This window comes from Silene latifolia, chromosome 9 (assembly GCF_048544455.1).
Source record: "Silene latifolia isolate original U9 population chromosome 9, ASM4854445v1, whole genome shotgun sequence".
Classification (NCBI taxonomy): domain Eukaryota; kingdom Viridiplantae; phylum Streptophyta; class Magnoliopsida; order Caryophyllales; family Caryophyllaceae; genus Silene; species Silene latifolia.
In genome coordinates this window covers 167,042,481-167,070,353 of record NC_133534.1, presented here as the reverse complement: position 1 = coordinate 167,070,353, position 27,873 = coordinate 167,042,481, and the positions used below count along the sequence as shown (strand labels likewise).

Below are 27,873 nucleotides of genomic sequence, written 5' to 3'. Positions count from 1 at the left end.
AATCTACGGTACTCCAGTACTATGTTGCAATTTCGTGACATTATCTCTCATCTTTCGGTGTCCATTTCTAGGAAACACTACTTTTCTGTTTTACTTGTGTCATTATGAGTATAAGTATGCCTCAGAAAGCCGTACTACTTACTGTTACGTAGAATATTTTCTTTCCAATTGTCTAGAAAAAGAAATCGTGCAAATAGAAGCTTGTTAGATCCACTAATTTCAGGTTAGATAAATGCATCAGGAAAAGTAATACAACGGCCAAAAACCTGGACCACATATGTATGTACCTATTATTATATACAAAAGAGGACTAGTGTACTACACAAAAGAATGGCCTTTACCCTAACTCCTAATATTTCCCTTTTTCACCCTTCTGTAGTTTTTTTTTTTTCCTGTGTTTTGTTTCACTCATCTACGCCCAAGAGCAGCATAAAAACACCTAATACTCGGGCATGAAACAATTTAAAGATACTGATACTACAACTTAAGATTGCCAAAACACGTCAAAGTCAGTACTATACAAAGAGCGATCTTGAATCTCCAAATTCGCGACATGCCAGTTGATCAGTCTAGACTGAAGACATTTACAAAAAAGTAGTCCAGCCGGAAAAATCCACCATTCACTTTCATCCCTACACAGAGCCAGCCAAAAGGTAACTACTTGCACACACAGTGATTAGAAAATGTATAGCGAGTCTTATGAGACGGTTCCACAAGTTGGACCAATTCACATTCTTATGAATTTTTAATTTAAATATCTAATTGGATTGGTATCCAATGTGAAACCGTCTCTAATAAGCTTTTGTGATGGAGTCATGTGGTCAAAAGGGTCGCTTACATGCCCCATGGCTGCAAATAAGGTGATGTTTTGCTTCGAGATGCCTGGGACTTGAAATGGACATAACCACAAATGAATGCTACTGCCTGTTTTCCACAAACATCGAAAATCAGAACACAATATTAAGGGTCAGAGGTCACTAAAGTCACCAAACGGAGAAATACGAACACAAAAAGCACAAAACATAATTTGCTGAATCCACTTGATGACAAGCCAAGAACAAGTCGTAAACCTTGCTGGGAATTTTCTAGAGAATGGCCGCCAAATACAGTAAAAGCATCCTTTCTTATTTCAAGGCCATTTCTATTGCAACTTAGACTACCTAAGGTTGAAGAAATGGAAATTCAACAATAGCAATTGATTGTGCAAGTCTAACTGAGGCACTTACCAATCAATCAGGCGCCTTAGGTGCGATTTTGCACAGTGCCTAGCTCATAAGAGCAGCATCATGCAAATTCCATATTTTCCTTGTTCTACTTTTATTATACGCTTTCCTTTGCCTAATTATACCTAACTTTTATTTCCTTACTCTTTAAAATTCGAAAAGAGATATTTTGCACAAATTTTATTTTTTGAAAAAACAGTATACTTAGTAAGGTATACCGAAAGAAAATGGTGGGGGTGGGAGAGGGAGAGGGGGAGAGGTTGTCACTCACAACGTTGACCACTGATGTAATGTTCCATAGAGCATACAAACGAGCAAGACCGGCAGATCGTCGAGGACCATGACTGAACAAAGCATTAATCCCAGCTGGAAATGGCAGAAGGATGCCCAGTGGTAAAATAAAAAGGACAAGAAAGACATCAACCATTGATACAGAATACAGCTGGAGCAACGTAAGAAGCACCAGACTGAAATCCCCTAACAGCACTATTGAAATGACCAAACCAACAAGATCCTACAAGAGGGAAAAAGAATCAGGTTGAGAACGGCATTAGTAACTGCCTAAAAATTCTGAATTACATTCTACATTAACATACTTGAACTCAACGATCTTAAATGATTACGAGAAGTCAATACCTGATGCCCAACAGGCTTCGTATTATGAAGAATAAGTGAAAAGGGAAAGAAAAAATCTCTCCTTTCTTCAAGACTTTGTATGTTGCTAATTGCCAGAATAGTTCCATATGGCCTCTTCTGCCTTGAGAAATACTCACCTTTTATATCAAATTGGTCTAAGAGAGGCTCTTCCCACTGAAAATCTGATGAATTTCCCCTGTTGAAACCGTTCAAGATACCGGAGAAAGATATTCAGTTTATTTGCAGGATAGAAAATCAACCATAAGTGTAAATAGAGCTGGCAAGTCTAACCCAACCCGAATGAACTAGACCAAACCCAACTCAACAGGACCGAAAATGTCGCAAAATGAAACCGATTCGACCCAATAATGACCCATAACCCAACAAAACCTCATCACAGTAGACCCAAAGTCGAACCCAACTTGAGATGACCCATAACCCGAGCCAATTTGATACCTGTTTCAACCCAACCCGACCCGACCCGCAAGATAACCCGAAATTGATCCCCCAAAGCTGACCCGAAAATAACCCGACGTTGACGAAAAGTCAAGACGATTAAGACCAAAAGACGTCTTGGAAAAACTAAAGAATTTTTGTTAGAAAAAATATTAAAATCCTCCAGAAAATTCCAGCGATGAGCCAAACAAGGTGTTGCTGACGCAAACGCGGCTTGACCCGACAATTTATTTGAATGATCAGGTCCGGTAATGACCCGACCCATCAAGGACTCAAACCTGAGCTAAGAATTGACCTGACTAACATGACCTAAAAGCGACCCGAATCCTACCCGGATGCAGTCATGCCAAGATACTAATCCATGGCTGAATTGCAATTGCTCTAATTTGGGAAAAATGACGAGTCACGCGGAAATAATTTTTTGATAAATTAATTGTACAAATTTTATTCAGTAACTACATACGAAGTATATTGGAGGGTTTAATGGTCAAAGTTGGCTATGGTTGACCACCCAGTGGTGACAATAAATTTGGGATGAAGGTTGTACAATGAATTAACAAGATGGAGTTATACCTGAAAGGTTGATCAGCCTGCACTCTCCCATTTTGACATTCAGTAGGTGAAGAAGGTTCAGTGTTCCTATCAACGGTGTAGACCGACAAACCATACTGATGATACCCAAAAGCAGTGACTTGAAAACAAGCCAGATCAACACGTAGCCCATAATTCCTTAAAGCCGGATTGGCATGACTTTCAAGCCATCTGAGAACATGCCGGAATGATTTCCTTAGATATCCACGCCGAGCCAGTCGTAGATGAGCATTTACACCAGCAACGAGCCGATACCAAGTGGTAGGTGGAACCGACTAAAGACAAACAGAAGGATAAAGTCAGCCAAATTAAGTCAACATCTTTTTCTCTGATAATTCATTATCTGAAGGGCTGATTTGATTTCTTAGGGACTAATACCTGACTCATAAGGCTAGTAAGGATATTATCACTGTGAAGAGTAAGGGGTGCCATATAACTTCCATCGCCACCAAAAAGCACACCCAAAGGAAACCTTTGATGCAGACGCAGAGGAAGATCGCTCCTTTTTTCATCACCGCCAAGGAAAAAGTCCACGTATGCCAGCATCAAGTCAGGAGTAGCAGCAACCTATAGTGACAGAACGGAATCCTCGGAACTCCAGAAAATAACAAAAGGAGTACATAAAAGTTGATAGAAATTGGCAAACACTACTGCATAGAGTACATTTATCATTCACAAATGTAACAAATAACAATTGAAAAACAAGAACTAAAAGCATCCATCAGCAGCAGCTTATCAACAAAAGGCACAACCGCTCAAGGGGAAATGAGGGCTTGTGGAGTGAAGGCACAAAAAGCACACCTATTATAACAAGGCACAATATTTTTGCAAGCAAATTTGTATTCTCAAAATAAAATTGGGCAACTTATACCCCTTTTGTAGGATTTTAAAAAGGGCCATCATATCAAATAAGTATAGGGAAAATGAGGCAAAGGGAAGCACATAATAAAAGACTACTGAGTATTGGAGATTGGTGTGCCTGAGGCGTGTTTAGCAAACTAAGATTGGTGTGGGCGGACTTTTTGAGAACAAAGAATGTAGGCACGCTTTTGAAACTAAGATCAGCAGAAGAAAAGGGACGTTTCCTCATACTAAACCAAAATGTGTATCAAGTATCTGCAAAAGATCACGTCTTTCTCACACCACACAAACTTTTTGAGACAACAGAAAAAAAGGTGAGCACAAAACTTACCTTGATTCCTTCATAAAGAGCACGTGAACGACAAGAACGTAAGCATGCATGATCATACTCTGACCGAACAAACTCACGAAGTCTCTGCAACTTCATTCGGCGGCGCCATTGCAGCCACGACCATGCCAATGGATATGCTAGTACAGAAAGTATACTGCAGACTGATCCCTCCCACCACTGGTATGTAGCTAGAAGGTTAACCTCGTCGACAAATCTATTAAAAGCTCCCTCATACCTGTAAATATGAAGTAGGTAAATTTAATATCCTCAAAGGAGCAAAAATAATATGGCTGAACACTGAAATTTTTATATCCACAGTTTCAGGCACAAATAAAAGAAGGGATCATTGAAAATGATACATACACAATATCTTTTAACTGTTCAGGGGGAGAGTGAGGGAGATGCCATGGTTCACTGAATGTATTTGGGCCCATAAAATACATCCTGTGAACATGGCTTTGAGACTCTTCAGCTCTATTCGTTTCCAGAACCTACAAGACAAGGCGACATGGCAATGTTTCAGAAGGATTATTTTTCTTCGGTTACATTTGTTTCTGCTATGACTTGATTAAACAAGGAATACTAATACAACAATAAATCACTTGATTGCCAACAACAGTCCCATATAAGTTACTATTATATATATCTATAGACCCCATAAATTGGAATGGCGTCAAACCAAAATATCATCCCACCTAGCACAGTGTCACCTCCCACTTGCCACTCCCCGCAAAAGAAAAACTACAACCTCCAACCATCTCACTCTACTGATAGAAGGCTAAAAAGTCTTTTTATCAGAGAATTGGAAAATGAATAAGCACCTCATTGAGTGACTCTAGAAAAGGGAAGGAGTGATCTATCTGTGAACCATGTTGCGTGGGGGCCGGCCCAGGTAGCTCATCTGCACCCACAAATCTCATACGTGCCACACTGAGCACAAGTGCCAATAGTATGAGGAGACCCAACAAAAGAAGACAAAACAACCAAGGTCCACCAAATGTATAAATTAACTCTTCAAGAGCTGTATAACAATGTGGCATATGATATCTGTCTGAAATGCATTTGTATGGACATGGAGCTTCAGTGACACCACCTGTCAAGAGGGATAATCAGATAATTAAGCTACCATCCTTTTAAAAGGATAATTAGAAGAGCAAGGTCAGAGACTAATATGCACTGGCCAATTGCCAGAAGGTCGAAAATTCATCCAGCAATAAATGAAGACATGCAAACAAATGAAACAATCAATGAAGAAATAACAGTTTACCAAAGTCAAGGATGCTGATTTAGTTTTAAACTACATGTAGCTTACAGAGCACAGCATCATAACTACATCAAGAATCATGTCAAAATATATTCTCACCTCTCACGATAATATAAGCAGCACGGTGAGGAAGCTCCAACGACGGACAAGATTTACAAAGGGATTCATCCGATCCAACAACATTTTTATATGTGCCAGAAGGGCATTCCTACAAAGCAAAACACTCAACATCAACAGTAGCAAAACCAGTGTAAAAAGCACACAAAAGGCTGTTTAAAAATTCCTATTAGTAAAATTACGTCAAGAGTCACATGGATCATAGCAAATTCATAATCTACGAATCATAATAGATTTTGCTTAATTCCATTTAATTTCAAAGAACAAGGTTTCTTTGGTTCCATCGCAAAGAATAACACTCAACTAATGTAAATGAACATGAAACACCTATATTAAACCAAATGAATGCCTTGTTTGCTGCCACCCGTCCCAAAGAATTACTCGTTACGGAGAAGGAGGGAGAATTAACAGACAAAAGATAATTATGAATAACGAAATGTAAAAACAACTATGCAACATTGGCAACAGTGATGGTTTTTAGGGGCAATATAATCAAACAAGGAGAGAAATATATTGATAGAATATTTTGTGTTGTATTTTCTATATCAAAACAAGCTAATACATTAGCTATTTATACTAGATGGAAGACCTATAACTTCCACAAGGCTTTAAGGAAGAAGACTAAAACACTTGTAACTCTAGTGACATTTACCATGACACTTACAAAACCTCCATGTAGTAATGTAGGAAGTTTCTCATTGTAATTAGTTTGTAACCTTAGTCCACTAATTGTCATAATTCAACACTCCTCCTTGACAATTAATTCTGACATTCCTAGGCGGTACCTCAGTTCTTCAAACTTTTGCTTAGGTAATGCCTTAGTGAAAATATCAGCAAGTTGATCTTGTGTAGGACAATACTCGAGGTTGATTTCACCTTCTCTTTGTGTGTCTCTCACAAAATGGTACTTAATCTTGAAGTGATTGGTCCTCTTATGGCACACTAGATTTTTTGCAATGGCAATAGCTGATTGGTTATCACAAAGTAACTTGGTTGGAGTAAATTGCTCCTTTCCCATATCTTTGAGAACTTTCCGCAACCAGATCGCTTGATTTACAGCTGCACATGCTGCTATGTATTCTGCTTCTGCGGTAGATTGAGCAACATTATCTTGCTTTTGTGACTGCCATGAAAATATTCCACTTCCTAGAGTATATGCATATCCGGATGTACTTCTCATGTCATCAATAGAACCACCCCAATCACTATCAGTATACCCGACAAGTTCAGAGTTTTGAGTTGGTTTGTACCAAAGACCCAAATGTGTACTTCCTCGAATGTACCTTAAAACTCTCTTCGCAGTGATGTAGTGAAGTTGACTCGGGTTTTGCATAAACCTTGATAAAAGACTTGCCGAGAACATTAGATCAGGTCTTGAAGCTGTTAGATAAAGCAAACATCCAACTATACCTCTATAAGTGGTAGGGTCTGCCTTTTCAGCCCCATCATCCTTAGAAAGCTTCTCATTTACTCCAAGTGGTGTTGACATAGCCTTGCAACTATCCATCTTGAATCTCTTAAGAATAGCTTCTGCATATTTCTTTTGTGAAATAAAGATACCTTCCGATGCTTGCTTAACTTCTAAACCGAGGAAAAAACTCATCAAGCCTAGATCAGTCATCTCAAATTCCTTTTTCATATTCTTCTTGAATTCACTAATCATAGCTTGATTGTTTCCGGTTATAACCAAGTCGTCAACATATAGAGAAAGGATCATCAAGTCTGATTTTGTTTTCTTCACATATAAGGTTGGCTCACTTGGACTTCTTTCAAAACCAAACTTTAATAAATACTCATCAATTCGACTGTACCAGGCTCGTGGAGCTTGCTTCAGCCCATAAAGGGCTTTCTTGAGCCTATAAACTTGATTTTCCTTCCCTTTTATGACATATCCTTCTGGTTGGTCAACATATATCTCTTCTTGGAGATAACCATTCAAGAATCTTGACTTTACATCCATTTGATAGATGTTCCACTTATGTTGAGGGCCCAAAGCAATTAAGGTTCGTATTGTATCATGTCTTGCAACAGGGGCAAACGTCTCGGTGTAGTCGCACCATCTTTGTTGAGAATAACCTTTCACGACGAGCCTTGCTTTGTACTTTTGAACTGAACCATTTGGATTGAATTTGGTTCTAAAGACCCACTTGACTCCAACAACATCCTTATGTTTTGGTCTTCCTGTGAGATCCCAAGTATGATTCTTTTCAATCATCTTAAGCTCCTCCTCCATTGCATCTCTCCATTCTTGATATTTAGAGGCTTCATGATAGTTGTTAGGTTCATAAACCGCAACAAAACATGATTCAAATGGATTCTCTTGTATTGCAACATTATTGTCATACAAATCAGCTACAAGTCTTTTACCTCTCGGTCCCGTAGCATTTTGAGAATCTGGAGAAGATTCAACTTCATTCCTGGAAGAACTTGCTTGATCTCTGTATAACTCTCTCGGAGTTGAAGGTGAATTTTGTGGTGTTCTAGGAGAATTTGGTGGAGACACATGTTCAAAAACATCCTCTTGTTGATTTTGGCCTTGTGAATTTTCATCTTCCTGCATAAAATTCCAAGGTGTTGATTGTTGTTTCACCACCTTCTCTTCTTCCCAATTCCAGTAGGAATTTTCATCAACTTCAATGTCTCTACTAATCACTAATTTTTGAGTCTTCAAGTTTAGAAGTCGATAACCTTTAGATTGAGAGCTATAACCCAAAAAGATGCCTTGTTCGACCTTCTCTTGCAACTTGTGTCTATTTTTTCGGGAACATGTATGTAACACAAAGAGCCAAATACTCTAAGGTGTTTCACAAAGAGGCTTGTGATCTGTCCATGCTTCAAAAGGTGTTTTATCTCACATGACCTTGGTTGGACACCTATTAAGAAGATATCTGTTTGTGTTTGACCTCACCCAAAATCTTTTAGGCATTTTCTTCTCAAATAGCATGCATCGCGTCATCTCCATAATGATTCTATTTTTCCTTTCAGACACACCATTTTGTTGTGGTGTATAACCAACGGTAAGCTGATGTGTTATACCTTCATCTTCACAAAATTTATCAAACTCGTTTGATGTATATTCCGTGCCTCTGTCGGATCTGATTCTTTTCATGCTACAACCACTTTGGTTTCGGCCATAGCCTTGAACTTCTTGAAAACGGTGGGAACTTCGAGCGTTCTCGAAGAAAGTAGACCCATGTCATTCTTGTAAGATCATCAATAAAAAGAATGAAATACCTATTTCTCTCATCAGTTAGTGTTCGCATGGGGCCACAAACATCAGTATGCACTAACTCGAGTTTCTCTTTAGCTCTCCATGCTTGATCTTGTGGAAAAGAATCTCTATGCATTTTCCCCAATTGACAACCTTCACACACGTCTTTTTCAAGATTCACAAAAGGCAAATCTCTTAGCATATCCTTTTTGTGGAGAGTTTGTAAAGCATGAAAGTTGTAATGACCAAGCCTTTTATGCCATAGCCAAGAGTCATTATCTTCTACTCGGGCAACAATTTCTTTTGGGTACGTCCATGAAAGAGGAAAACTTGTGTTCTTCATTTCAATTCGAGCAATCTCCTTTCCATGATGATCATAAATGTTACATGTATTTCCTTCAAAGTTGACATTATAACCATTTTGCATCATCTGGGGGACACTTAGCAAATTTGTGACAAGATTAGGAACTAACAAGACATTGCTAATGTAGCGCGTTCCTTTCTTTGTTTGAACGGCTATAGTTCCTTTGCCTTTTGCCTCTATAATGGAACCATCGCCCATCCTTACCGGAGTCTTCAATGAAGTATCAATATGAGTGAATATACTTTCATTGTTTGTCATGTGATTTGTGCAACCACTATCAACTAGCCACACATCTTTATTGTTTTTCGTCGAGGCTTGACCAGCAACAAATAGATGATCTTCAAAGATTCCGCTTTCGGAAACATTAGCCTTTGCTTGTTGATCTTTAGACCAACAATCTTTTTGTTCATGTCCAAACTTTTTACAAATATCACATGGTGTTTTATCTTTGTTCCAACAATTTTTCTCCATGTGATTAGTCTTTTTGCAGATTCCACAAGGTGGAAATCTTCCTTTCTTTTCGGTACCATTAGTACTCGACTTGTCTTTGGACATTTGCTTATTTTTGTTATTTTTGAAATTTTGGAACTTTTGTTTATGTTTTGCTTGAAAAGCTCCTTCCGATGAACCTTCGTTTCTACCGGACACCTTTGACTCATGGGCTTGTAAAGACCCAAATAATTCTTGCGGAGACAATGTATCAACATCTTTTGACTCTTCTACAGCGGTAACAATGAAATTGAATTTGTTGTCGAGACTACAAAGAGTTTTGTTGACTATCCTCTTGTCGGAAATATCGTCGCCATAAATTTTCATTTGGTTTCTTTGTATCAATGATTCGAGACGTATACTCCTTCATTGATTCAGAGGGTTTCATTTTCAAGTTTTCAAAATCTCTTCTCAAGTTTTGGAGTTTAATAGCTCTTACTTTTTGTGAGCCTTGAAACTCCACCTTAAGAATGTCCCATATTTCTTTTGCCGAAGTTGCATTGACGATCCTTGGAAAAATCGCCTCTCCAATTGCAGGATGTAAGTATGCAATTGCTCTTGCATTCTTCGTCGTCTTCTCTTTTACTACCTTTTGTTCATCGGTGATATCTTTTGTTCAATTTGTTGATTCGGGTAGTTTAAACCCTTGTTCGATAATCTCCCATAAATCTAGAGCAGTTAACAAAGCCTTCATCTTGATACACCAATAATCATAATTTTCACCTACGAAAATTGGTGCGGAAGGCATTGCTGAACTTGATGAAGCCATGCTTCTGTATATACGTTTTTTTTTTTTTTTTTTTTTTTTATGTGGGTGTTTTTGATTTTTGGTCCCGAAAGATCAAAAAATGCTCTGATGCCACCTGATGGTTTTTAGGGGCAATATAATCAAACAAGGAGAGAAATATATTGATAGAATATTTTGTGTTGTATTTTCTATATCAAAACAAGCTAATACATTAGCTATTTATACTAGATGGAAGACCTATAACTTCCACAAGGCTTTAAGGAAGAAGACTAAAACTCCCTCTACATTAAACCTATGACTTGTAACTCTAGTGACATTTACCATGACACTTACAAAACCTCCATGTAGTAATGTAGGAAGTTTCTCATTGTAATTAGTTTGTAACCTTAGTCCACTAATTGTCATAATTCAACAAACAGTCTTCTGGATCATCCAAAAAGGAAAATGACCAGTATCCAGATACCTGATCATATCAGACATACGTGAAAAACACGGTTGAAGAAAAAGCACAAATATCATGAAGATAAAACCGAATTATTAACCCAAAAACCCTAAGAAATTATAAAAGCGGCCCTTATTGATCCCTTTGGCTTACAAGTTACACCAGACACTAAACAGCATCCCAAAAAAATAAGATTTAAGCCTTTAAGGTATATTGTTAATGAGGCAAATTCTAGGTTTGTATAAGACTTTTGTTTCCCTTCCCCTCCAATCAAAGAATTGCTTAGATAAGGAGAATGCTTATGTTTATTAAAGCCTTCCTTTGAACAAGAAATACAAATTAATTGGCATTTGAAACTATAGCTTTAAAGTCAGAGAGAACTCACCTTGCAGAAGGTGCCATAGAGACCCTTGGGACAAGATTTTCCAGTTACGGTTCCGTTTTCTCCAGCACCGCCTTCAGCACCTCCAAGACCTCCCCTGTGTCAAAACAATAGTACATTGATAAGTCACCGTGAGGCCGTATCCTCTGATACAAGCATGGTACATGAGACTGCAAACTCTGAACACACCCCAAGCTAATATTTATAAATCATGCCAAGAGCAAGTAAAAGCTGGGCAGTATTAGCATGAGAAGCTAAATGCAAAATATTACCACAAACGGACAAGCTAGCAAAGTAGGTTATTGGTTTAAATTTTACAAGGACGCACTAAGAAACTCATTATTTTCATGTAAACACGGCAAAATTTAAACCAAATTTCAAACTATCACAGAGCATACAAGGCAACAATAACATGTTCAACAGTAAAGAGACTAAAGACCCCATCAAAGCTTGCAAGCCAGATACAAACCTAGCAAGGATGCTTCCTTTCACACTCGCAATTGGCTGATAAAGATCTCCTGTTGGAATGTTTGACCAGTGAAAATGTACCCTGCCACCAGCACCACCACCACCTCCAAGTGGGCCACCATTCCCACCAAAACTAGAAAGGCTTGCACTGTCGCCAACCATCAACGTTGTCAAAAACAAAAGAACCGTGCCACCAGAACCCCCGCCAAGCCCTCCACTTTGATTCCTGAAAATGGCATAAGCTTCGTGACCATCTTGGTAGCTTTCTCCATCTACTCTCACTGAACCCTCAACAGACAAGCTTGACAAAGGATGTTCTACCGAGCCGATTACTACAGAAACAAAAGAGAGCAAAAAGAATTAGTGAAAGTTCCAATCAAACCATTTTGGGAACATCACGGAAGGAGCATTCAAAATTATCTTAGGCAAGAAACAAATGCCCAAGAAATGTCATTAAGAGAAGAAATAAAAGGAAAAAACAATTAACTTCGGTTAAATTTAGATTAACTATTCGGAGTCCAGAAATTTACTAGCATCAAACAACAATGAAATAATAGGAAGTATGAAATCGCAAGCATTACAACGTGAAGGCGAAGGTAGTATGTCAAAGCAATAACCCAAGGCTTAAAATCCACACCATCACCATGTACACATGGTGGTCAAATGGATCAGATCTAAATACTGTCAGAAGCAGATTACCATTACTGAAAACAGAACAAGATAAGAGTAGCAATTAACATATGTGATACATCAAAGAGAACATTTTCTATTAGAGCTAACGTGATAATATAACATTTCACAGACAAGAGTTTTCCTATAATGCCTTATATTACTTACCAACAATTCCCCCACCAGCAGTGACTCCGGCTATGCTGTCATTTCCACTTCCACTGCCAAGTTCACAAGGCAGGTCTTTATTTCCATATGACACACCACCCTCAGCACAAGTACCATCATAGCATCCAGCCCCACCACTGCCACCATGTCCACCACCACCACTCAGCCCATTACTCAAGACTTTTCCTTTGCCAATCCCACCAATACACCCTGTACAAATGCAGAACAAAAAGCACAGATAAATAATACATGTTTAAAATGAACTGATTACATATCTAGCACCCAGAGATTGTCCAGCGAAGGGGTGATGATTGCTAGCAACACCGTCCTTTACACGACGATTTTCCTACTTGACTTTCTGTGGTCTCCAGGACGACACTTTGACCCTATATTTTAGCATTTATATATTTATTTTTTGGTTGAATATATAATTTTCTGAAAGATTCTTATATAAATATTTTAGCATTATATTATAATTTTTTATATTTTTCAATATATTTGTCTAATACGTAACAAACACATACCCAAGCCAGATGCAGTTATTGCTCCTGAAGGCAAGACATCTATAGTCCTGGCTCTATGAAAATGAACAACTGATCCTGTTACCAAGCCTTCAATAATAACATCTTCAACTCTGCAAATCTGTTGTAAGCCTCCAAGTGAGTAATCAATTTACTTATACAAATCAAGGGACATATGTTTCCCACAAGGTCTACCTGAAGAGTGAAGGACAACGAAGAATTGACATTGCAATCTTCAGGAGGATGCAGTAATTCTCCAGGACACTCAGGACGATCACAGTAAAGCCTTGAAGACCTACATGATAGAAATAGGAATTAAAGTCTGATTCTGTATCAAAATTCAAAATGGTATAACAGTGTAGCTTAAACTTATATTTGCATGCAGCCAAACTTACATATTAGCTTTATCTGCACTCTCAAGAGGACCACGCAATATTGAACCAGGCCCAATCTGTTTAGAAAAAATAAAATTGAAACTAAATTAAATATACGCCAACCAAAATTTATCATCTAAGTAGCACGGACGGAAACAATAAAAACCTTCAAAACTCAGTGAGTCACGAAAGTTAAATAAGATCATTTGGATATTATTATGCATGCATGCATGGCCAAAACTAAGTAATTATCGGTTCAGGTAAGAGTTAACATGGCAACTACAATCAATGATAAACATCACCGGCTGAACAGTTTACTAGAGAGGCTGCAAACGTGTACAACCTAGGACCGCGACTATATGATAAACCCATGATCAACAAGTACAATAACAATGATAATTATGATTATTATATGTACGAATCAAATTCCATCCTACACCAGTATTTTTTTCCCCTTTCCCTGCACATTGACCACACTAATGCCATATCTTCTCCAATCTCAAGGATTACAAATCGTTTTCAATTCCCTTTATCCACACTAATGCAATTTCACCATTGAAATTAGATGATACCCATTTGTTGGAAACTTGAAATTGCACGGATATGCTATTCAAACATTTTTTTACATCAGGAAAGAAGTACAAAAACATGTTAACTTTTGCTTCAAATCATATTTAGCCCATTTAACTTGGTGGGCTCGGACCCTCTTAATTGTTTTTTTTTTTTTTTAAAAAAATATTTGTCCAAACTCGTTAAAAATGCGGGACAAGCCTAATGGGGTGGGGGCCTGGGGGGGTTGACCCGTGTTTCCATGAACAACCCTAGTATAAATTGTCAAATCTTATAATCTTATCCAATTTTTGTAAGTTTCAATCAATTGACTGTATCGTGTACTCGTATTAAATTTGGGGCATATTTGGTACTCCGTCGTCCGTCCCAATCATTTGTTTACCACATGATGGAAATAAAGCCAAAACTTTTGGCATTTTCTAGGCAAATTGTCAGGTGATTTGGTGTGTATTTGACACGTCTAAAGCTTAAGACACATAGTGTCCGTCTATGAGAATTTGTGTTTTAGTTATATGTTACGATGTATTTATTGTGTATTAATTTCAAAAGTTTAATGATAGGCATGCATTACAAACTTAGCTATGTAAACAAAGCTAGTGGAATTCAACCAAGACTAATGAAGCCCATTGCATCATTCATAATCCAATTTTTGCATAAACTCAGTATATACCCACTTTAAAACCCTAATCAAACATTTCCACGGCCATACTCATTTTCTCCACCACCGCCTTACTCATTTTCTCCTTTCTCTGCTTGTAGTATATCTCCTTCTGTTTACATACCTTCTCCTTCTACCGCAACACCGCCTCCATACTCTTTCCACCACTTCCTCCATTTCACTCGGTAATATTATTTCATTATCCGCTACCTCATTCTATAAAATTGGGCGATGACGCATTACGGTGCTAAGACTCATATATTTATGTTTATTTAACTTCAGTCGACCTGATTTTTTGTTTCGATAAAGTTTCGAAAAAAACTAATTAAAGTTTCAATGGTCAATTTTTATTTTATTTTTTATTTTAGATAGATTGTATTGAGTTTATGTTTTTTATTTGCTAAAATAAGGGTAAATCAATATTTTTTTATAACATTTCGAAGAGTCTTTTAAAATGATGATATTCTAATTATGTAGATTTGTCTAAATTCTCATTTTGTGCAGGTTTAAGCTTCTAATTTTTTTGCCTTCATTTTTACTTAATTTTTCTAATAATTTTTTTCTCTTTAGGTAGTTCGAAGGATCATTTCAATTATATGAAGTTTGTGTAGTACTGTTCCGTTTTTCAAATATAAGTGATTAAGAATTTTCTTAATTGTGTTTTTTTAGTTGTTTTTATGCAATTTGATTAATTAGTTCCTATTAGTAAGATTTGCTTTCCATATTTTACTGATTTTTTAATCAGAAAAGGCGGGTATTATATACACCCACTTTATATAGTCCACTCTACCCCTTATCCACTCATCTTATCCACTCACAAAATCACAACACAATCCACACAAACATGAGAGAAGAGAAAAGAGAGAAATTAGAAGAAAGGAGATTTTGTCCCTCCGCCTCGAGATTGTAAGGTAAGACCGTCTTACACTAGTTTATATATTAATTAATTTACACCGTTGACCAGCCACGACCTTGACCCACCCTAGACCCGCCGTTGACCACCTCATGACCGTGTATTTGGAGGTTTGACCGAGAGATTTAAGTGTGTTGTTGTGAACCGGTTTTAGGGCAGGGGTTTTACCCTTCATTTATGACCGACCTAGGGTGGCTTTGGGGGTGGCTCAAGTCGTGGGTTGCTGGTGGTTGTAGTGGTGGTCATGGCGGTCAGAGGTGGCGGTGGTGTGGTGGCGTTTTTGGGTGTTTAAAATGGGTATAGGTTAGGCGAGTTAGGGTGTTGTTGAGTTGTTATTGTTGGTGTCGTGTTTGGTCGTTAGGCTCGATTTGGTTTGGTGGGGGTTGTCGGTGCTGGGCAGGCCGTGGCCAGGTAGGGTGGTGGCCGTCTTGGTGGCGTTTGGTGCGTGTTTGTGGTGAGTGGTTGTATTATTGTTGGGCCGTTATTGTTGTTGTGGTTGTCGCTGTTTTGGGGAGTGGTGTGAGGCAGCGGCTGGCCACCGTGGCCAGGGGTGGTGAGGAGGTGGTCCACGGTGGTGGTGGACTAGAGTGTGGTCGTGGTTAGGAGTGTTGGAGGGGGGGGTCTCCGTGGCCAAGCACACGGTTAAACCGTGTGTTGGTGAGTGTCCGAGTGAAACTTTACTTTTAAGACGGGTGTTAATTATTGTATAGTGGGTCATGAGTCGGGTTTTGACCATGTTTAGCGGGGGATGTGAGTCGGTATTTGAATTTAATTATATTAAATTATATAATTATAATTTAATTAGATTAGTTAGTAATCAAATGTATTTAATTATTTTATTTAGGTAACGGTTTTGTGGAAGACTATTATTATTCGGATTGCTTATGGAGTATGCTAAAAGGTAGGTTAATCCTATTCAGTTATATTTGAATGGTCATGTGAGTCGTATTTTAGTGGTCATTGCATTATAACGTGTCGTCATAAATTGATATGTTACTAGAAATGCATAATAACATGATATTGGTTAAGACGACTTGATGAGTAGGTAATTGGCATATTGTGTGGTATCTTGCATTTATTATATTTGCCATGTGTATTGGAGGATATGACGGTTGTGATTGTTTGGTTGTTGTTGAGGAGACGGAAGGCGGTTGGGAGACCGTCTTCCGCTTGAGTCGCCTCTTGGAGCTTTCCACTCCAAGAGGGATGTGCACATTAATGACTTGACTACGGAGGGACTCGTGTAGCCGAGACACGACGTCTGGCAAGAGGATCCGGTTGGCTACTAGACCCCGGTACGTCTGGGCCGGTACCTGGTACCTGTTTGTTGGTACCATACTACCATGATATTTCCGATCATATGGGGAGTAGGTTAAGTACAGGTTATCTTTGATAGCACGTGGGAGACGGGACGAGCCTTGATGACATCCGAGTCGAGTATAGTTGGCTAGAAGAGTATAGTTGTCATGAGTTGTACTTTCCTTCGTTTATTAGTTCATGGTTTGTAATCACTAAACTTGTTATTTATACAAAGAGTTTCTTAATTGTAATTTCGATTTCATTTACTCGGGAAACCGAGATGGTAACATCTCCCAATTACCTTGGCCGGGTAAGAAGGGGGTGTTACACTAAATCAATTATGTCATTAAATTAATTAATGAGGAAATCAGATCATCATATAAGGAACTCAGAGAGAGAAAAATAAAACCATGAACGTGGGAACAACCAAGTAACTCCTCTTTGAAAAATTGACTTTCAACCACAAAGCGAGAGCGACACCTCGGCTCTGTGGTTGTTGCTTTAATAAATAAGGATTGTAAGCTAAAACGGGATCGGATGTACAAATACTTATGCGTGTGCTCATTTAGTAGATAGAGGTGGATTCCACATGAACCTGGCGGCTACTACTTATTTAGAAAAGTGTGAAGCTAAACAATAGTCGGTCTGGCTCAATTGGGAATAGAAAAAGCGTCCATGGTAAATTTTTTATTTAAAAAAAGAAGAAATACTTTAAAGCCATACTTACATGGATACCATAAAATAGAGAGAGCACCAAACGCTGAGCCTCAATCACGTCACCAGGACCTGTCAAATTTAATAAACCTTGCCCGTGTACTCCCAAGTTAGCATTAGAACGTATGGAGGATGATTCCTGAGAGATATGTGACATAACTATTTTATTTTCACTAACACTAAAGACTTTTGAGTACCAAAAATATCTCAGCCTGCGAAGAAAATACCCTTAAAACCAGTAGATTACTGGCCTCAAGCAAGGATGTAGCAACTTCTCCCCCACCATCTACTAACAGCTGGGAATTCCACATCAAAAAAATTTTCACAGACATACGAAGTGCCCCATACACCTGTAATCAATAAAACCAACAAAAAGTTTGAACATATGAATGCCACAGAGGCATAGAAATTACAAGAATTTTCTTCTACAGCAGAAAACTTATAATAAAGTAAAAAACAGTTTAGTACATTATACAGAGTAAACAACCAAAAGATCTTATTAACCAAGTAGAGATCCACAAAATCTAAAGCTACCTCCATCCCATATAAAATATCCCCTTTTGACCTGATAATCAACTTAGACCATTAATCTCTACAAAAATATGTACGGGGTGCAATGTCAAATATGTCAAGTTTGATTCAGCAAAACAGCTTTTATCATATTATCTATGTGAAAACTTTATGACAATTGTATGTTGCCAAGAAAATAAGGGTCAAAGTTGACTACTGAAGTCAAAGGGAAATAAATAAATTAAATGAAGGGAATAGCAAACCGCCAAGTGTAACAAGCAATTTAGAAGCACAAAAAAAATAGTGAAACAACTATAGATTATACAGGAGCCGATGTACACGGATGCGACAGGTCAGGCGCATGCTATAAGAGGATATCAAACCTAACAAAAGAGGAGGAAATCTCTAGCTGCATGCACACATATGAGGCCAAAACATCTTGGATCATTTATATCACATTATGACACTTATCATTTGCCTCTTCATAAGAAGAACCTCTTTTTCAGGTCAAGCAAGAGCTGTTAAGGACCAACATACCCAGCCAACAAAGAGCTGCTAACAACCAAAGTACCAGAAATAACAGTCTTTAGTGCCTCCTTTAATGCAAGTAATTTACACAAAATTACTTTCTAAACCCTTGATGTAAGACAATTGTCCAGAAGGTTTACTTCGTATCTTTTTAAGTAAATATGGAAGAATTTGAAATAAAAGTGCCATGACATTATCAGGACCGCAGAATTCAATGCTAGAAATACCTAAAAAGTAAAAAAACACAAAGGGGATCAATAAAATTCTAAATAGCACCATTTTGAGCAAAAACTAAGTTACAAATATAACAGGCCAAGTACATCAAGGTTCAACTGCACAATAAAAATATAAATCAACAACAGAACGTGTGGAGCATATAAAAAAAATAAAAAATAAAATAAAATAGCAAAAATAAAAGACAGACATTTCGTCGTGTCATGTTAAAAAGAAAACTAAGAAACGCAAAAAGAAAAACCTTGATCACTGAATCACTCATCAACAGTTCCTCCGCCAGCAACTCAAACTCTGAAGAAGCTATATGCGCCAGCCCAAAGCTCAATTCTCCACCAGCCTCCAGTTTAATTTGGCCTTGAACCTGCAAAGTAATTACTGAATAATTTACACACAAATGATGCATGAGCTGCAATCTGATAGTCACACTATAATGAGAAGCATGACGTATACTTTACCAACAATCAGCATAATGCAGAATGAAGGATGAGATAAAGTTACCCTATAAGGGAAACCCAGAATAGGGGCATAGAATATAAATGAAACCCAAATCCAATGTTTTCAATCTTAATACACCATTTTTATCATCAAAGCTTGTACTTATCACATTTACCAAATCTCCAGAATTCTAAAAGCTTTACTGACCTGCACCCGACTCCAAAACAACGGAACCGAAGCCTTAGCTTGGTTTCGTACATATACATTTGTCCAAAGCGGCTGATTAGGGAACTCCATTAGGATGGTGTATGAGTCTGTGGAACGATTATGGTTACTAATAATAAGGCTGCGAGGAACAGCATCATAAAGAGTCCCAGCACCACCAGCATTGTCGGAACATCCATAACTAGATCCCCCTGCACGCAGTAATATCATAGGCTAAAAAGTCATCAAAAATGTATGTACGATAAATCTAATCTGAAAGTACTAGAAAGGCCGTTTCTCATACGAGTTGGAAAGCTACACAAAACAACCAAATGGAAGAGATGACAGGATTAAAATTGCTAATATGTACAGATAATCAAAGTGGCGATGAATAACCAAAATCAACTCTTCCATTTGTTTGGATGGAGGAATTTGGAGGGAAAGGGAGATATAAAATTTTCTAAGACAGATCAACATGAGAAAGAAAATTTTCATTGGTCCTTTCCCCTCTTCTCCCCCTCCTCTTTACCTTACCTCCCCTCCCCTCGTTTTTATCCAAACAAAGGGTAGGAGATATCAAAGACTAGATCTGGTACTGATTATCAACATAAAAAGGTATCTCAGCTGCTTGAAAGAATCAAGGTAGCAACTTTCAAACTATAATCAAGAAAATGCAAAGCATCTTCAACAAAAATGTTAAAAAAAAGTTGTAAAGATAAAAAAATACTGCTGAACATAATAGTGAAACACAGCTGAAAAGCTGCAAAGGAGCAAAACATGTGTGACAATTGCTTAATTCATCAGCCTGATTCTCAAAATAGAAGTGATATCCTATTACAGGACAACCACTAGTGATATTTAACTTTGAGGTTACTCTCCCCAATTTTGCTTTAACAGAGAGAATGCTAAAGACAAGATGACCAAGAACAAAATCCAGATCTGCATACAGTATGTCTTCTCAAGTAGCATCTAGCATACAACAACAACAACATCAGAGCCTTAATCCCAAAATGATTTGGGGTCGGCTGACATGAATCATCTTTTCGAACTGTCCATGGGTGAACGCACGCCTCAAAATGCGAATAAAAAAAGGAAAGATGAAAAACAAAAAGGAAGAACGAAAATGTAATGGAAAGTCAAGGTGAACTTAGGGGTTTTAAAATCGAATTCCGTCTTTCTTTTATAAAAACTTAAAATTTAAATCGAGAGAAAAGATTAAAACGATTTTTAAAAACCGAAATAGAGTTAAGGATCCGGAATGAACCAGGTAAAATCTATAAGAAAGTGGTTGGTGAAAAAGTGTAATAAAGGAGGGAAAAATAAATAAATTAATTTCTTTAAATTAAATAAAAAACACTAAATCTGTCAAAAAAATCAAATACTAAAAATCCACATGTATCTTATCCCTCCATTGTGCCCTTTCCGTCACCATACTCTCCTCAAGCCCCAGAACTCTCATATCGTGCTCTATCACTCTCAACCATGTCTGTCTCGGTCTTCCTCTGCCTCTAGGAACCTTTTCTGTTCTCCAAGTCTCCAGCCTCCTAACTGGTGCATCCATAGATCTCCTTCTCACATGGCCAAACCATCTTAGTCGGTTTTCCATCATCTTGTCCTCTATTGGCGCCACTTTTACCTTTTCCCTAATCACCTCATTCCTTAACCGATCTTTCCTTGTATGTCCGCACATCCACCTCAACATGCGCATCTCCGCCACACTTTTTGAATGTGACAATGCTTCACGGCCCAACACTCGGAGCCGTAAAGTAGGGCAGGCCTAATTGTCGTGCGATAAAATTTTCCCTTTAATCTAGCATACGGGGATAAAAACAAAAAGTAAACTCCCTGTGCAATTCTTTTTTTACACCCTATCATAGAACATAGGCATGCATATAGCTTCTGCTGGTAGTTCGATTGTCATAATAATGCATAAGATTTCCAAATATCAAATAAAACTTATAAGTTATACAATATCGTAATTCCCCAGAGTCTAAATCAATTGTCTCCAAACTGAAATCAGCACCCTTTTGTCGAAAACCTAAGGGATGGCCACATAGCAGGCGCATAACCCAAGTCAAATGTCCGAGGTAGTAGTACTAGCACTAATACAACATAAGCGCTTGTTCATTACCGTAAGTAATAACTTACAAAAGTTGCCAGACTTGTCTGTACTACCAATTACAATTAATTACTCGATATCAATTCTGATAGAGTTGTCTAATAAAGAATGATACACTGCTAATATGGAACTACAAACCACTATTTCTCCCATAGTCCCATTTGCACCTCGTCAGAATAGCCACAAATTCAAAAAGATATGCAGAATAAGACAACTGAAGAAAGTAGAAAATAAATGAATAAGATTCTCAGACATCAAACAAACTTAAAAGATAAAAATGAACTACACAAAGAAAAAGAGAAACAAATTAATAACAGCCAAATAAAAGATATTCTCACCATGCGAGAGAATTTGTGGCTCATCATGCCAGCTGAAAACATCAACAGAGACTCTCCCTCCCCCTCCACCACCGAAACCATTTCCTCCACAAGCACTTACTTTACCACCACCAGACCTATTAATGAGCAATAATGCCCATGATGAAAATAGAAATAGCACAAAGTTACTTTCCAATTCATCAAAGTGCATAAGCAGCCTCTTAAATATTAACAGTGTCATTATAATAATAGTTGTATTAATTATCATTACACATAAAGTAACAACAAACAATCCCATTACTTTGTAAACTTGTGATATAAGATCATTATAGGGGCCTCCTCAAAAATGCCTACAGCCTTAGCATATTAAACATAAATATTCAAAAAAAATAAAACATTACTCCAATACCACAAAGGCTCCCGCCTAAGGCAAGGTAAGGGGTTGGATGTAGGTAGCCTTACCTCACATAACCTCAAATAACTTACAATCACAATGAGGTGGATAATTGCATCGAATGATTGCTACTTCATAAATAAAAACTGAACTATTCCATGGTAACCAAAAGCCAAACAATAGGACATCTTTGGCTCCTTAAATATGGAAGCAACTCCATATACTCCCTCCCATTCATGGAGGAAAATGAAAATAGAGAGATGATGTAGGGTCACAGGTCATAAGCACCGCAAATTATAGACAAATAGTCAACTGTGGAAGATCAGTAAGAAGGGGAGGAAGTATAAAACAGTAAAAAAAACTGCAATTATTCACCACTTATACACCAACTTACAACATGACGGCGAAAATAAAATTTACTAAATTGACAATGGGAACACCCTATCACTGAAAAAAAGAAATGAGAAGGACAAAGTTGCTCATCAGAAATCACATCAATCAGTGGCAGTCTTAAGTCTTAACCATAATGAATCGCAGCTACCACGCAAGAAATAATATGAGATATCGTTGAGTGGAAGCATATCAGAATGAAGCAGAATATATCATTGCTCAAGTCAATATAGAAAATGTCAGAACTCAGGAGACCAGAGACTGTAAACCCACAAGCCAGTACTCATTGGTTCCTCTCTATTAAAATGAGGAAAGACAGAAGATGAGCAAGTCTGGGCATGTCATCATTCATGCGAACTAGTTAGCCAAGTATTAATATAATATGTAACCTTTTTTGGCAAAACTAAGCAGTATGACGGAATGTGATAAACCTATTGCAAAAAGATAGAATTACAAAGCAACAAGTGGCCCGTAACACTATAATTATGCAGGCCAATAGCCACACAATTTCTGCATAAATCTACCCACTTGCTTTAATATAAAAGGTGTGGGGGACGGGGGGTACCAAGGCGGCAGAGACCTGTAGCGATAAGGAGCAATACTCGAGGAGAAGACATGGTCGTCTTAGGTACAAGACGCACTGTTTTCTCTAACAAATTTGCATTCTCAGCACAAATTTTGTGCAACAATACCTTTTTTGGATTTTAAAGAGGGTCAACATGAAAAAGATTAAAAACTTGGGATGATGTGGAAAAAGAATGGCATAAATAATAGAAGTAGAAGAAAAAATACATGCCAATTGCATAGCAGTGTGCACCCACTAGGTGCACCTTATCTACAAGGCGCAATTAAGGGAAGGCACATCGAGGTGCTTTGGGTACATGCATAAAATCAAGCAACAAACAATCATGAAGATCTTGGACTAGCTTGCCAAATCATGCCATTAGATATATACAACTCATCTACGGACTAATGGTAACAACTGGAGATACCAAAGGGAAAATTTGCAGATTTTCATAAGCCACAAAACATGGACAGTTGGACTACTGACAAGTATTGGACTCCTATGAATGCAGATTTATGTTACAGCTAGTGAAACGCATGTGAATAATGAAGTCCAGCTGTTAGATAAGGGAAATTTACATAACAAGAGCCAAGCTTCAAGCCTTCAAACCAAGGGAAGGATCACTAAACGGCAAAGTTCAAAGTTAAGACAATATTGCAAACAGAATAGTCTCTAGCTAATTAGGCAGATTAAAACAATCTCCTGGCTAATGAACTCCCGCCGACAATCTTTGGCAGTAACTCTTGATAAAAAGGCATCCCACCAACATTTCCCAGCTTATCCTTTAGTAAGGGCAAATTAACAATGTAAACTAATATATACACCGGCTACATCTTATATATATATATATATATATATATATATATATATAAAACTGGGTTGAAACGCTGTGGATGCGCCACATGTCAACCCAGCATTAAATACAAGTATTAATTACAGCCGGACATTAATATAAACATAATAAATGCTATATAAATCTCAGTAAAATATTAATTAGAGTTTAATAAATGTATTATAAAATTACAAATAACAATTACGGTGATTTATTTTAAATTTATATGAAAATAAATTTTGATAAAATTTTTAAACTGTAAATCATTACCTTTATTGCGAAAAATACTTTAAATTGAGTATACTTTCCATTATATTTATTGAAATATTTTGATATATATAGATGACTAAATGAGTGTCTCACAATGCGTTACATTTACTTAAAGAAAAAATATATTGAGAAAGTTATAATACTTAGATCATTAAATCCATCAAGAAAAATATATTTGGAAGAGTCATTGTATTTATTAAAAACAAAACTTAAAATAACTACTAAGAGATAAGTTTTTATGATGTGATAATGAAAAAATTATATTAGACAAGTGATAATGTGATAACGAGTGAGATATTTGAAAAAGTTATGAAAAACTTCATGAAAATACATTTGAGATTTAAGAGGTTTTAAATAATGTGATAACAAGTGGAGATTTGTACTTGAATAATGGCTTTTTGGACTTTTTCGAGTAGGTTAAGATGAGGTTTTAAGGCGACTTGATACCTATCGTAGAATAAAGTTAATATTTTGCTACTGATTTCTAATTATTGATTATGTTGATAATGATTATGAAAAAAGGTCATTATATTGGTACTGTTTATCAATTAACTCTATTTTATATAGCTGTTTTAAAAAAAAAGTGCAATTTTTTTTATAAATATGTTGTTTGACACATAGCATATGCAAGACATACACAACCAAAACATTCAAATAAGTTGAGCTTTAACCCTATATGTTTGATACATAAACATCAGACTTTATACATTAAAAATTGAAAAATGCATCAAATTATATTCACATCGTTTTGAACAAATATTAATTGATTTGGAACATAACGTATCGTGAAATGATCTAACTTGAGAACTATATGTTGAATTAAACCTAACAAAATAAGATTTAAGAAGGTTAATTTATTTTTATTTATAAGTAAAGATACTAAATGTCATATATGAATTATATTATTTTTCTTCAATTATAATAATAAAATTTTAAAACAGGTCGCGCGAAGCGCGGGATACTACCTAGTTTAATGGTATATACAAGTCTCTAGCCTACTAGAGCTATAAATGCAATAGACTAGATATTTTGTCCCATCTATTAGTACCCCCGCGACTTAATGGGCCCTAAGTTCTGACCATAGAAAAACATGTTGCAGAAGAATTAAGATTCACTGGATAACTTAGATGTTGTTCCCAAGTAATGCAATACCAAGAAAATCGTCATTCAACTAGTCAATCAACTCATAAGCGACTTCAGATTACTGTAATTTAATGGAAATTTAGGGCAGATTCCAGATATAGATGGAATTACTCAACTTGCAATAAACATAAACATACACCAAAACAAGTGAGCAAATCTAACAAAGCAAGTCATGTAAAATGGTTACGGATAATCAGAGAGTAAAATTCCAGAAGAAAGCATACAATGAAATACTCAAATGCAATCAAAGCAGCAAGGCAAAACTTAAACGAGGTTGAAATTAATCGGATAAAAAAGGAGCCAGAACAATTACATCTTATATGCCTTGATGTGAACACTCCCACCGGAGCCGCCTCCACCTTTATTCCCACCTTCACCACCATCCGCCAATATACTCCCGTTCACCAAAAGATATCCCGGCACATGAAGTCTAACCCAGCCCCCGCCTCCCCCACCATAATCCACCTCCTTACTGGTTGAGCCGCCTTTACTACCGTAACAGCATGGCTTATCCAAGGTGGACCATGAGTAGGTATCCCCGCCCCAAACATCCTCAGGCAACTTAGAGTCATTGAACAAGCAAGACGCCCCTCTCCCCCCATAGCCTCCACCAGAGCCATCCAAACCCCGGGGTGAGCCACTAGTCTGAGGCGGGGGATCACCAGCCAATCCGGTAGTATTAATGAGTGAACCCGAACCCAAAGTGGCATTCAAAGCGTACAAATCAAAGGCAGCCGCTATAATAGTGGAATTCTGGCCTAAACTAAAGTTACCAGTAATATTAATGGCAATTTGACAGCCAGGATTGTAAGAACAGTTGATTTTTACGTTAGGGAGGATATAAAAATTGCCCATCCCACGTATATACACACTATCAGTAAGATTTAAATCAGATACTATTTGACAAGTAGTGTCTAAGGAACCAACACCATCGAGATCTCCTTCGCATGATACGGTAGGAGGATGAGGAGGTGGTGGTGGCGGCGACGGTGGCGAATAATCATGGTGAAATAAGCTCATAACCTCTGAAGTCACCAAGTTAGATTCATCGTCATTGGCGTCCAAAATTGAATGAATCATGGATTGAGGTAACGATGGCGAAGAAAATGCAGGATTAAAGCAGAGAAAAAAGAAGAAAAGTAAGAAAAAACTGGCCATAACAGTAAAAAAAAAAAAAAAAAGGAGGAAGGTTAGGGTTAGGGTTAGGGTTAGTGTTAGAAGAATGGCGAAATCGGGGAGGAAATCCTGATGAAATTAGAGAGCATGGATGGATTAAGGAATGAAAAGGGGGAAGAAGAAGGAACCCTAGAAAATTAAAATGGTGGTATTCCGTACTATGTAAGATAGATTAATTGATTGATTATGATGTTGATAGATATTGATATTGATGTATGATTATATAATTTTATATTTTAAGTATGAAACTGGTATGTGACATTATGTATTTCAACTGTCTTTGTAACTTTGTTACACAATTTCTACACTCAAAAAGGATAAACAATTACAGTTTTGACGAGGAAGAAGAGAGGAACAAGAGAGGATATGCTTTACAACTCCTCCTACAGTATACACGAAGTACTATAATACACTAAACACCATTGGATACGAAAGATGGTAGAGTACACCAGCGTATGAGGCCTTATACGCCACCAATAAAAAGGCTTTATTTGTCAATTTTGAAGAAAATTGTTCTATAAGACCAATATTTAGATAAGACTAACCCAATAGCATAAGGCCCAACAAAATTACTTAATAAAAATATAAAATAATGCTTTTATTTTAATAACCTAATATTTTAAATTAATAACTTACATATTTAAATATGTTAGTTTTCATTATAAAGTGTAAAGTTATCAAAATAAAATCAAAAATTTAATATATAATTGTTTTTGCTTGGGTTTTTCTCCTATTGGGTCAGTCCTATGCTATAAAACGGTCTATAGGAGAGTTGCTAATTTCAATCCTCTATTTACTAAATGAATAGGCGAACTCCAACTTTTCCCGCCTAAAAATATTTTTTAGAATAGTGCTTGCTATTTTTAGCATATATTATATGCGTAGACATGATAAGTTATAAATGGATATAATCTTTTGTATTTAAATATTTATAACATTTAATATTTTACATTCTGCATAAATTTATCTCCGATCTTTTAAGGATAAGGAATTTTTTTTTTGAAGAACTTATTTATAAAACTTATTGACTTTTTATGATAAGAAGTTGTGGCTAAAATATGGTATTTAGTAAATATTTGTTAAAATTCATTGACTTTTTATGATAAAAATTTGCAGTTAAAAAATATGTTATTAGTAAATATTTGTAAATTAACATCATTAATTTCTCGGTAAAAAAAAAACAAAAAAAAACTCATTTGATTACTTCTTACGATTTAAATTTTTATTTATTTCTCCAATTGAAATACATTAAGGAGAAACATGAAAAATAAGTGAATTGTCAATTTA

General features: G+C 36.9%; 1 protein-coding gene across 1 annotated transcript; it reads right to left on the bottom strand.

Annotated features, from left to right (window-relative positions):
• Positions 1–207: 207 nt before the first annotated feature.
• Positions 208–26,973, bottom strand: LOC141600187 (uncharacterized). The gene is made up of 22 exons (XM_074420367.1): positions 25,724–26,973; positions 21,838–21,953; positions 19,384–19,592; positions 18,983–19,102; positions 17,697–17,819; positions 17,483–17,608; positions 13,337–13,392; positions 13,137–13,236; positions 12,945–13,062; positions 12,421–12,630; positions 11,585–11,915; positions 11,119–11,212; positions 5,462–5,570; positions 4,920–5,191; positions 4,462–4,589; positions 4,099–4,333; positions 3,285–3,473; positions 2,889–3,181; positions 1,860–2,055; positions 1,495–1,737; positions 839–924; positions 208–632 (listed from the first exon to the last, which is right to left on the bottom strand). The coding sequence occupies exons 1-22, from the start codon at positions 26,566–26,568 to the stop codon at positions 485–487; spliced, it is 4,347 nt and encodes a 1,448-aa protein (XP_074276468.1). The 5' UTR covers positions 26,569–26,973; the 3' UTR covers positions 208–484.
• Between the last annotated feature and the right edge of the window lie 900 nt (positions 26,974–27,873).